The sequence below is a fragment of the Anolis carolinensis genome, chromosome 2, assembly GCF_035594765.1.
Source record: "Anolis carolinensis isolate JA03-04 chromosome 2, rAnoCar3.1.pri, whole genome shotgun sequence".
In the NCBI taxonomy this organism is placed as follows: domain Eukaryota; kingdom Metazoa; phylum Chordata; class Lepidosauria; order Squamata; family Dactyloidae; genus Anolis; species Anolis carolinensis.
In genome coordinates this window covers 290533532-290545615 of record NC_085842.1, presented here as the reverse complement: position 1 = coordinate 290545615, position 12084 = coordinate 290533532, and the positions used below count along the sequence as shown (strand labels likewise).

Genomic DNA, 12084 nt, shown 5'->3' with positions numbered 1-12084 from the left:
CCTTATAACTCTTGGAGAACTGGACATGCTTGACTGGAAGCTGTGACTGTATTTTTCATATATTCAAGTCACTTCTCAATTTTGCATGGCCTGAATTTTTTAATTGCCAGAATACTCTGTTTTGAAGTGTATGAGACTTTTTTTTTGGTCTGGCTGCCCAGCATAGAATGAATGACTGAATGAAGTTAGGAATTGTGCAACCCTCCAAAGTATGAGGCTATGACACAAAAAGTCCCTTTTGGTTGTGCTCTATTAATAGAAGAATGATAGCAAAGAGTGGGAAGGAGGAAGTTATTAGTTTAGACTGAAATGCTGTGTTTGTTTCTCTGTGTTTGGGCATGCATAAACACTTTCTAAAAAAAGAAATCCCAAACTATTTATGCAAAGGTTTAATCTCTCATTCCCAGTAGCAAATACAGAGAAATAGAATTGTTTGCATTTGAACTTTAACTCATTTGCCCTAGAGGATTCTTAATCAGCTTGATTAGAAATTGCCATTTCCGGTAATATTTTATCCCAATAATATTCATGAATCCATGCCCTGCAGAAATTACACAAGCCAACAAAATCAAACTTTTTGTAATCATTAGAAACGGAGTAGCACAGTTTAAATAAATTTTATGCTGATTTTAAATATGTCTTTTTTCCACCATGTCAACATTTAAAAATATGATGAATGGTACATTGCAGTGGACTACTGTAACGTCTGCACATTTCACATCATATCCGTGTTACACGAGCCAACAAGTATGTTTCATCAGATATAATTTTGGTCATTCTTAAAGGTTTTGCGCTGAGTTCAGATCTGTGTTTATTCAGATCTGTGTTTATTTTTTCTCTATCACGTGTAGTTTTTGCAATGAGGCTAATCAAATAATGTATTTATGCACTGGTATCAATAGAATCTAATTGATATCAATGCGTAAATGCATTAATTATTTAAACAGCATAATCGCTAAAACTGCATATGATAGTGAAAAAATAAACTTCAGATCTAAATTCAGCGCAAAAAACTCTGTAAGACTGACCTAAAATTATATCTGATGAAAAATACTTGTTGGCTTGTGTTATGGTCTTCATTTGGGAAGTGAAGGAGGAAAATTAAGAATGAGTTTTTACCAGCGAAAGGAACTGTGTAGTTAGACCTGGCATGGGCAAACTTTGGCTCTCCGGGTGTTTTGGACTTCAGCTCCCACAATTTCTAACAGGCTATCTGGAATGTTCGGGGTGGGAGAAAGAACTCTTGTTTGTTTGAGGCAAGTATGAATGTTGCCATTGGTCAGCTTAATTAACATTGAATAGCCTGGCAACATCAAAGCCTGGCTATTTCCTGCCTGGGGGGATCCTTTGTTGGAGGTGTTAGCAGGCCCTGATTATTTCTTGTCGAATTCCTGTTTTTAGAGAGGTCTTTATTTACTGTCCTGATTTTAGCGATTTTTAAATACTAGTAGCCAGATTTTGTTCATTTTCATGGTTTCCTCCTTTCTGCTGAAATTGTCCACTAGCTTGTGGATTTCAATGGCTTCTCTGTGTAGTCTGACATGGTGGTGGTTAGAGTGGGCCAGCATTTCAGTTCTCAAATAATATGCTGTGTCCACGTTGGCTCATCAGGTGCTCTGCTATGGCTGACTTCTTTAGCCGAGTTAGTCTGCAGTGCCTTTCGTGTTCCTTGATTCGTGTTTGGGCAACACTGCATTTGGTGGTCCAGGCAGGTTTCCAGAAAGGAAACAATCAGGGCCAGCTAACACCTCCCAACAAAAGATTTCCCCGAGCAGGATACAGCCAGGCTTTGAAGCTGCCAAGCTCTTCAGTGCTTGTTGTTATAATGTATTTTAATGATATATTTTTATAGTTTTAATTGATTATATGTACTGTTTTTGTTTTATTGTTATGTTCTTGGCATTAAATGTTGCCAACTGTTGTAAGCCGCCCTGAGCGCCCCCCCCCCCCCGGTGAGAAGGGCGGGGTATAAATGCTGGAAATAAATAAATAAATAAATAAATAAATGCTAATCAAGCTGGCCAATTGCAACGTTCACACTTGCCTCCAACAGACAAGAGTTCTTTCTCCCACCCTGGACCTTCCACAGATCTATAAACCCCACTTGCCTAGTTTCCAACAGACCTCCCAACCTCTGAGGATGCCTGCCATAGATGTGGGCTTAACGTCAGGAGAGAATGCTTCTGGAACATGGCCATACCGCCTGGAAAAGTCACAGCAACCCAGTTAGGAATTGTGTGAGTTGAAGTCCAAAATACCTGGAAGGCTAAAGTTTGCCCATGCCTGGGCTAGAGACAGCAGCTCTCCCTGGTCTAGGATCCTGTGATCCAGCAGAGCCCTTCTTTTCCAAGGAGCAAAATGCTTGGTTCTTGAAAAGCAAAGGTCAGGCCGAATTACAGGGGGAAAAGGAGAGGCGGGAGGCGAGCCCTGGAGAAGCCCCTTCACCCAGGATCCCCCCTCTCCGCCTCTTTCCTGCCACAACAAAGCCAAGCTGGTAAACAAACAGGCTGCAAACTCCTCCTCCTCTCCTCCTTCCCAGTCCTTCCTGGAGACAGGCAGAGCGTGGGAGAAACGGGGCGCAGGTGGCTTCACCTCCGCCTGGGGTTCCCCCGCCTCTGTCTCTGTCCCTCCTTCCTCCTCCTCGGAGGGCGGGCGGATTCCCAAACCCTCGCCCCGGAAAACAAAGGCATCTATCCCTATCCTCCTCCCGAGCCAAACTGACGACAGCGGAAGCTTTGCGCTCCAGCTGCTGCGCTTCCGACGAGAGAGAGAAAGGAGAGGAGCGCCCAAGGCAGGAGGAGGAGAGGCGCCTCTCTCGACTGTGGGCGTCCAGGGAAGAGGAGGAGGAGGAGGAGGAAGATCTTCGGCCGAAGGAGCACAAGGGCTGCGCTTGCTGCCTCTCCTGCTCCTGCTGCTGCCTTGAGCGCGGAGGCAGGTGCTGAAACGGAGAGGTTCAGGCGCAACCATGTCGGCGCCCTGCTGCGCGGGCCAGGTAAACGGAAGGAGGCTTGGGTGGGTGGGCGAACGGGCGACGAGGTGGCTGTCTTTCCTCTCTACTGCTTGCAAAAAGAAGGGAAGCTGCTCCCTTTCACCACCTCTGCTGCTTCTCCTCCTTCCTTCCCTTCCTTTCCCTCCTCCTTCTTTCCCACCCTGGCTGCGTGGCAATGGGTGCATCTTTCCACTGTGGAATGAGTGTAGTTGGACGCCCCTTTGCTGTGGAATCCTAGAAATTGTCGTGTTTACAAGGCCTTCCACTTCCTCCTGGGATCCCATAACATTGGGGACGTCCACACTGTAGAATTAATGCAGCCGAACACCACACATCTCCAAATACAGTAGAGTCTCACTTATCCAACGTAAACGGGCTGGCAGAACGTTGGATAAGCGAGTATGTTGGATAATAAGGAGAGATTAAGGAAAAGCCTATCAAACATTAAATTAAGTTATGATTTTACAAATTAAGCACCAAAACAACATGTTATACATTAAATTTGACGGAAAAAGTAGTTCAATACACACTAATGCTATGTAGTAATTACTGTATTTACGAATTTAGCACCAAAATATCACGATGTATTGAAAACATTGACTATTTATTTATTTATTTACAGCATTTATATTCCGCCCTTCTCACCCCGAAGGGGACTCAGGGCGGATCACATTGCACACATAAAGGCAAACATTCAATGCCATGACATAGAACAGAGACAAGATGCAGGCACTGGGCTGGCCTCGAACTCATGACCTCTTGGTCAGAGTGATTTGTTGATTTGTTGCAGCTGGCTTGCTTTCCAGCCTGCGCCACAGCCCGGTCCTACAAAAATGCGTTGGATAATCTAGAACGCTGGATAAGTGAGTGTTGGATAAGTGAGTCTCTACTGTACTAGGGAGGTGTAGTTTTACAAAGCCCATAACCTTGGGTGGCTGTGAGTTTTTCGGGCTGTATGGTCATGTTCCAGAAGCATTCTCTCCTGTCGCTTCGCCCACCTCTATGGCAGGCATCCTCAGATGTTGTAAGGTCTTTTGTAAACTAGACAAGTGGTTTTTCTAAATCTCGAATGTTCAGGGTGGTAGAATGTTCAGGTTTATCCATGCCTCACAGCCTCTGAGCATGCCTGCCATAGATGTGGGCGAAACGTCAGGAGAGAATACTTCTTGAACATGGCCACACAGCCCAAAAGACATACAACAACCCCGTAGAAAGAATTCTTGTCTGTTGGAAGAAGGTGTGAATGTTTCAATTGGCCACCTTGATTAGCATTGAATGAATAGCCATTCAGTTTCAAGGTCTGATTGTTTACTGCCCGAGGGAATCCTTTTGTTGGGAGGTGTTAGCTGGCCCTGATTGATTCATGTCTGGATTCCTCTGTCTTCTCAAAGTTGGACACAGCATATTATTTGAAATGCTGGACCACTCTAACAACCACCATGAGAGAGCCACTGAAATCCACAAGCATGTGGACAATTTCAACAGAAAGGAGGAAACCATGAAAATGAACAAAATCTGGCTACCAGTATAAGAAAACTCTAAAATCAGGACAGTAAATGAAGAACACACTCAGAAAATAAAGGAACTCCAGACATCAATCAGTCAGAGCCAGCTAACACCTCCCAACAAAGGACTGCACCACAATGCCTGCTTTCCCTTATTTGGACTTGGGCAAGGAGCCCCTCAGTGATTTCCTCTGGCCTTGGATGCATCTATACTGTGGAATTAATGTGGTCTGATGCCACTTCAACTGCTGTGCCTCTGTGTTATGGGATTATGGTGGTTGCAGTTTGGTGAGGCACCAGCACTATTGGGAAGAGAAGGCACAAGTCTTCTGGGAACTCAATTCCAAAACACCCAGAAGACTAGACTTTGGGAATCAGTGTTCTGTGTGTTGTCGGAGGCTTTCATGGCCGGGATCACAGGGTTGTTGTATGTTTTCCGGGCTGTATGGCCATGTTCCAGAAGTATTCTCTCCTGACGTTTCACCCACATCTATGGCAGCAACCTCTGAGGATGCCTGCCATAGATGTGGGCGAAACGTCAGGTGAGAATACTTCTGGAACATGGCCATACAGCCCGGAAAACATACAACAACCCTCCAATCAGTGTTCTGTAGCATTTGGTGTCCAACTGCATGAACTCTACAGCAGGCATGAGCAAACATGTTCCTAGCAGCGGCCCTCGGATTCCCCACCACTGGGCATGGCCTCAGCAGGCTCTCTTCCCTCAGCGTTTCCATGCACAGGGATTGGTCGGCGGCATTTGTTGTTGCCAGCCAGATATTAGAGCATTGGGTGATGCAAAGCTGATAACGGCAGGAAACATTGGTGTGCCACGTTGAAGCAGATTATATATTTTCATCATGATCTTTGAGGGGAGCCTCGACAAAGTAGCTTTCCTAATGGAAATTGGCTCTGGGAAGGGGAAGGGGAGGGTGTCCCTGCACGAAAGAGGACACCTCCAAGGACATGTGGCCGGCATGACTGCATGGAGCGCCGTTACCTTCCTGCCGGAGCGGTACCTATTGATCTACTCACATTTGCATGTTTTCGAACAGCTAGGTTGTCAGGAGCTGGACCTAACAGCGGGCGCTCACGCCACTCCCTGGGTTTGAACCTGGGACCTTTATTTACTGTACTGGTTTTAGAGGGTTTTTTAAATACTGGTAGCCAGATTTTGTCCATTTTCATGGTTTTCTCCTTTCTGTTGAAATTGTCCACATGTTTGTGGATGTCAGTGGCTTCTCTGCATAGTCTGACATGGTAGTTATTAGAGTGATCTAAGTTCTCAGATAATACACTGTGGGCCCCCAGTAGCATAAAGTGCTGAGCTGTTCAACTTGCAGACCAAAAGGTCACAGGTTCGAATACGGGGAGCGGAATGAGCACCCTGTTTGCCCCAGCTTCTGCCAGCCTAGCAGTTCGAAAACATGCAAATGTGAGTAGATTAATAGGCAACGCTCCAGCAGGAAGGTAACGGCGCTCCATGCATTCATGCTGGCCACATGACTTTGGAGGTGTCTATGGACAACACCGACTCTTCGGCTTAGAAGTGGAGATGAGCGCCAACCCCCAGAATCGGATACGACTGGACTTAATGTCAGGGAAAACCTTTACCTTACCTAGGTTGGTTCATCAAGTGCTCTGTTATGGCTGACATCTCTGGTTGAATTAGTCTGCAGTGCCTTTCGTGTTCCTTGATTCGTGTCAGGGCAATGTTGCATTTGATGGTCCCTATGCAGACTCGTCCACAGCTGCATGGTATACGGTAGACTCCTACAGAGGTGAGAGGATCCTTCTTGTCCTTTGCTGAATATATCATTTGTTGGACTTTCTTAGTGGTTTTGTATATAGTTTGTAGGTTATGTTTTTTTCATCAGCTTCTCTATGCGGTCAATGGTTCCCTTGATGTATGTTTGTTGCTTATGAGCTGCCCGCCTATGAAACCACCACGTATCTTCAATTTGGTTATGCACACTGCTCATAGAGCTTGCTTTGTTGTTCTTTTTTTAAAAAATCTCTTAAAATAAAACAGGCTCAGAAATCTGAAGGCCCCAGGCAGTAATGCTGTGGTCAGAGATATGTTGAAACTGATTTTGAATGCAAGATGAACATTGGGGTTATATATAGCAAGGAAAGGACAAGCAGGTCTTTTTTCCTCTGTGTCTGGGTATACTTCAGTTGGTGATAAACTAGAGAGTGTATTTATTGGATTTTGAGACTGCTGGTATGGGAAGAGGCAGGCATTCAGTTGCTTTCCCCTCCACTGTGGAGCGGAAGAAGAATCAGAATTCCCCAAAGGAAAGAGAAAGATAATACTAATGACAGTGTGTTTTGGCAGCTGAAAGTGTCAGTTTTATTACTATGTATTATTAAATCACACAGACCAGTAGCTTACTAACATAGGAGTTTGCTTGGAAGTGTGTCCCACAAGTTCACCAGGACCCACCTCCTGATACATATTTTTAGATTTCTATGAAATCTGTTCCCCAGTTCATCTTTCCTGTGTGAATGAGTTTCATTGTGAAGTAAGGATGTTTGGGCACTGTGTTGTAAATGTATTTTCCGCCCATGACTCTAAGTAAACAGTTGCCAACTAGTGGGAAGAAAACATTGAGACGTACACAGGGGGTGGGATAGAAATATTTCAATAATATTAGGACGTTACAACTTGCCACTATTTGTACTCCCTGGGCTTCCTGAGCCAAGCCAATAAGTTTTTATGAAAGACAACAAAACAGTCTTTGCTTCTCCCTTTTTGTTTGCAGCTGTGCAGGTGTTGCTAATGTAGGAGGAAAAGGAGAAGGGGAACATTTAAAATTTGAATTTATATTCTAGATACTGTATAGTAAGGGTATGCAAATCTGGCTCTCCAGATCCTGTCATCTCTTCCCATCCTAGCCACTAATGAGGTTTTATAGAAGCTGTTGACACATTTGGAGGGCCACCATTGTTGACTAGTGTTGCAAAACTTTAGAAGGAAAAAAGGAAAAAAATGTAATGTGAAAGCAGTCTAAAAAGAACCAGCCTTTTATTTAATTAAAAAGTTTGTGTATGTTTACATTCAGTAGAACATTGCATAGAGATACATTGTTTTTAAGTCGTCTTTTTGCGCTGTTAATAAGCTGAACACTGCCCATTGTACAAGGCTTAAACAAGAGAGCTGAAACTTTAAATTCTCTCTGAAAACAGGGCATGTAGTAATCTCTGATAAAATGTTTCCATTTCTGTACCATTTCCTGTTTTTCACTTATTAAAATGGAACTGTTTTGGATCTGCTCTTAAACTGTTCTGCATGTTTAATAATACAGACAGTCCTCAAGTTACGAATAAGATACGTTCTGTAAGTTTGTTCTTAAGTTGAATTTGTATGTAAGTCGGAATGGGAACATTTTATAAACTCCAGCTCTGTGTGTGTGTGTGTGTGTGTGTGTGTCTTTTGGATAGCACAGGGAACATAATTGATTAATAAATTTCTGTTCAAACTGTAAAAAAGCATGGAACACACAATTCTGTAATAGAAAAGCAGAAACAGCAAATGCAACAATGTGCATTTTACATTTTTATCATGCATTGCTCATCTTTTTAAAGCCATACTGGGTTAGATTAAGATTTAATCTCATACCACTAGGCTAGCAGGAGTGGATTTCTCCATAGCAGCCTTTTGAAAATACTACTCACAAGCTCAGGGGACCCCGATGAATTTAGTAAGCTATAATGTGATCGTGTGGTCAGAGGTTTTCATGACCGGAATCACTGGGTTTCTGTTCCAGAAACATTTTCTCCTGATGTTTTACCCACATCTGTGGGGTCTGTTGGAAACTAGACAAGTGGGGTTTCTAAATCTTGAATGTTCAGGGTGGGAGAAAGAACTCTTGTCTGTTTAAGGCAAGTGTGAATGTTGCCGTTGGTCTGCTTGATTAGCATTGAATGGCATTGCTGCTTCAAAGCCTGGCTGCTTCCTGCTTGGGGGGGAATCCTTTGTTGGTAGGTTTTAGCTTGCCTCAAACAGAGAAGAGTTCTTTCTCCCATGCTGGACACTCCACAGATGTATAAGCCTCACTTGCCTGCCACTGATGTGGGTGAAACATCAGGAGAGAATGATTCTGGAACATGACCATACAGCCCAGAAAACTCACAGCAACCCTATAATGTGATCTTTGGAAATCAGACAAATCTCAATTGAAATTCATGAGCTGGATCCCAGATGTGACCTGTGGATTCTAAGAAAGCAATATCTTGATCTTGCTGAAATCGGTATAATATGCGTATATTGCTGAACTCTCGTGTACAGCATTTGTTTATTTTATAATGTTCTGTCAGTTACAAACTTAGATAGTAGCTGGGGGAAAAAAATCATTGAGCCATATATCTATGAAATTTTTAAGAAGTATTTTTACTCCAGCTGTACTTCATACTGTGATCCTTTGAAGTATAGTAGTGGGCCATATGTGTTCTGGAATGGAGAAATAATGCTTGAAATAGAACAGAAGTAGAACAGAACTGTTTCATGTCTGTCTTGAAACAACTATTCTTGGTCATATTCTGCTTTTATCATACCCTGCCTACAGAATATCCCTAAGACACCATATCTGATCTTGGAAGCTAAACAAGTAGACTCTGGTCAATACTTGGGTGGGAAACTGCCAACAAATATCAAATGCTGTAGGCTATATTGCAGTGGAGAAATAGGAAAACCACTTCTGAGTAATCCCTATCTAAGAAAACTCAATGATATTCAAGGGGTCATCATAAGTTAACAGGTGACTTGAAGGCACAAACATACAGAGAAATAGACATTGGACCTCTTTCTGAGAAAGCATAGATATCCTGTAGTTTGGAAGGTCTGTGAACAGCCTTTTTTTTTGGGGGGGGGGGGGGAGGGTGTTATAAAACACTGATAGATAAAATATGTGACTGATAAGAAGATGCACTATTAATATGCCCTTCCTGAATCCCATGTTTTCTCATGTTAGTATCATGTGCTTGCAGGAGCTGAAAAAGATAGGGGAAGCAATTTTCACGTATTTCACCCTTGCCTAAGATACTTTTCTCTTTGTCTCTGCTACCATCTGGAGTAGATTTTATAGAGTTGCCAGAACTTCAAGGTTTGTAGGGAGATAAGGGAAGAATCGGATCCTTCCCCATTTTGTAAGTGGGATTTCTTCTATAGAAAGAAATACTTGCACTGAAGTCAAATTTTGGGTCCAGTCCATTGTATTTTAATAAATGATGGTAGTAGGAATAAAACTTGTTTATATTCTTTATTCAGATTGGTTCTGGTGACTTAGGGGAATTTTGGAAAGGCATTACTAGAAAGGAGAAAAGGAGAGTTGGACGAGTATAGAATAATAGTAGCTTTGCTTTTGAAAGCTCACCCAAGAATGTGGATCTTTGTTCAGTTTAAAAACATTTATGCAAAATTATTACTATCCTGAACATTGGCTTGGTTTTCAAGGACCAAGCCTTATAACGGCGCTCCATGCAGTCATGCCTGCCACATGACCTTGGATGTGTCTACGGACAACACCGGCTCTTCGGCTTAGAAATGGAGATGAGCACCAATCCCCAGAGTCAGACATGACTGGACTTAACATCAGGGGAAACCTTTACCTTTACCTTCAAGGAAAACTGATGGTAGTTGGCATATATTCCCCTCCCCCAACGCTTTGCGCCCTGAAAGTAAATCTTAATACAGGTTGAGTATCCCTTATCTGAAATGCTTGGGACCTAAAGCATTCCACAATTCAGATTTATTCAGCTTTTGGAATACTTGCATATACATAATGGGATACCTTTTAGATGAGACTCAAGTCAAAACACAAAAATCATGTATGTTTCGTATACCTCACCTCACATAGCTTGAAGGTAAATGTATACAGAAATGTGCATTAAACAATGTTTGTGTAAACCGAGTCATCTGAAAGTAAAAGAGTCTTATCTCACCCACCCATGTGCACAATTTTGGATTGTGGGGTATTTTGGATTTCAGAAGTCTGGATAAGGAATGCTCATCCTCTAAGTATGAACAAAGCTCACCATTTTAGATTTTTTTTTCATGGACAATTTTGGGAATACTCAGGTAGGTAATCCCGAATTATTTTTATATTAGGTATTAACCCCAGTGGTGCAGTGGGTTAAACCGCTGAGCTGCTGAACTTGCCGTCTGAAAACTCCTGCTGTTACCCCTAACTTCTACCAACCTAGCAGTTCGAAAACATGCAAATGTGAGTAGATCAATAGGTACTGCTTCATCGGGAAGATAACAGCACTCCATACAGTCATGACCTTAGAGGCATCTACGGACAACACCAGCTTGGAAATTGAGATGAGTACAAACCCGCAGAATCAGACACAACTAGGCTGAATGTCAGGGGAAAACCTTTATCTTTGTGTTGTCGAAGGCTTTCATGGCCAGGATCACAGGGTTGTTGTATGTCTTTCGGGCTGTGTGGCCCTCAGGCAAGAGACAAACCTTTCCAGTGCTAATTAGGGTGATAAACTGAAACATTAATGCTAGCTTCCAACTGACAAAAGACTCTTGTCACACCCTGGACTCTCCACAGATATATATATATTTTCCTCTCCTTGCCTAGTTTATCCATGCCTCACAACCTCTGAGGATACCTGCCATAGATGTGGGCGAAACGTCAGGAGAGAATACTTCTGGAACATGGCCACACAGCCCAAAAGACATACAACAAACATTTATCTTTACATTATAGAAATGCTATTTGGCAGTTAGTTGTAGGAAACAGCTGTTCCTATTGCATGGGGAACTGGTCAGTGTGTTAATCACAGAAATTTCATGCTGTTGTAATCTCTGTCTCTGTCTCTCTCTCTCTCTCTCACACACACACACACACACACATACACACACACATACAGACTGCTTAATATAGATATTGTTAATATACATAAACATTTCCTTTTAAAATCAGTGGCTTTGTTATCTCTTAAAAACAATCCAAGTTTGGGAGGAAGTAAATCTCCCCTGAGTATTAACTAGAAGCAAGCAGTATATTCTTCACCCACTCATTTAAACACGGTTGAAATAGATGTTTTACTTCTTTGGAAGAAGAATTTTTGCATTAAAAAAACACAGCCACACTTTCAGTTCTAAACAGTGCAGCCTGTAATCACCCTTTTATGCCAAATAGGTATATCTAATTATAATGAATGTGAGTATACCCACATGTATTGATAGTTAATCTTAAAGTTGTCATTTCCCCTTTCATTCTGTGCAAAATATTGTCTTGAGCCAAAGCAACTCTATAGCACTGATTGGCAATGCCTTTCTTTATGCATGCTTTTCTTCAAGCAGAATAAATAATCACTGCGTGCCCCAGGCCTGCATAATTGTTGTTTGCTTTTGCTTACATAAAAACATCTGCCACATTTCACAGGAAACTGCCTTTTACATGTGGTAGTTCTATAGCATCTCTCTCAGACTAGAAAGTTGACCTCTGCCTTAAATAAAGCAGCTGTAATGCAAAGCTTTAGTTACCATTGTTTCTTTTTCTGGCGGATTTTGTATATATAAATGAAATGCTGACACACTTTCAGGATTATGCCATGCCAAAGCTATTGGAA

General features: G+C 42.4%; 1 protein-coding gene across 1 annotated transcript in view; it reads left to right on the top strand.

Moving 5' to 3' along the window:
- Positions 1–2556: 2556 nt before the first annotated feature.
- The window catches only part of serinc5 (serine incorporator 5), a 49913-nt gene continuing 40385 nt past the window's right edge, over positions 2557–12084 (top strand). Inside the window, exon 1 of the mRNA XM_003216295.4 lies at positions 2557–2992. Within this exon, the coding sequence (XP_003216343.2) occupies positions 2966–2992 (27 nt within the window). The 5' untranslated portion in view covers positions 2557–2965. The remainder of the gene's footprint in view (positions 2993–12084) is intronic.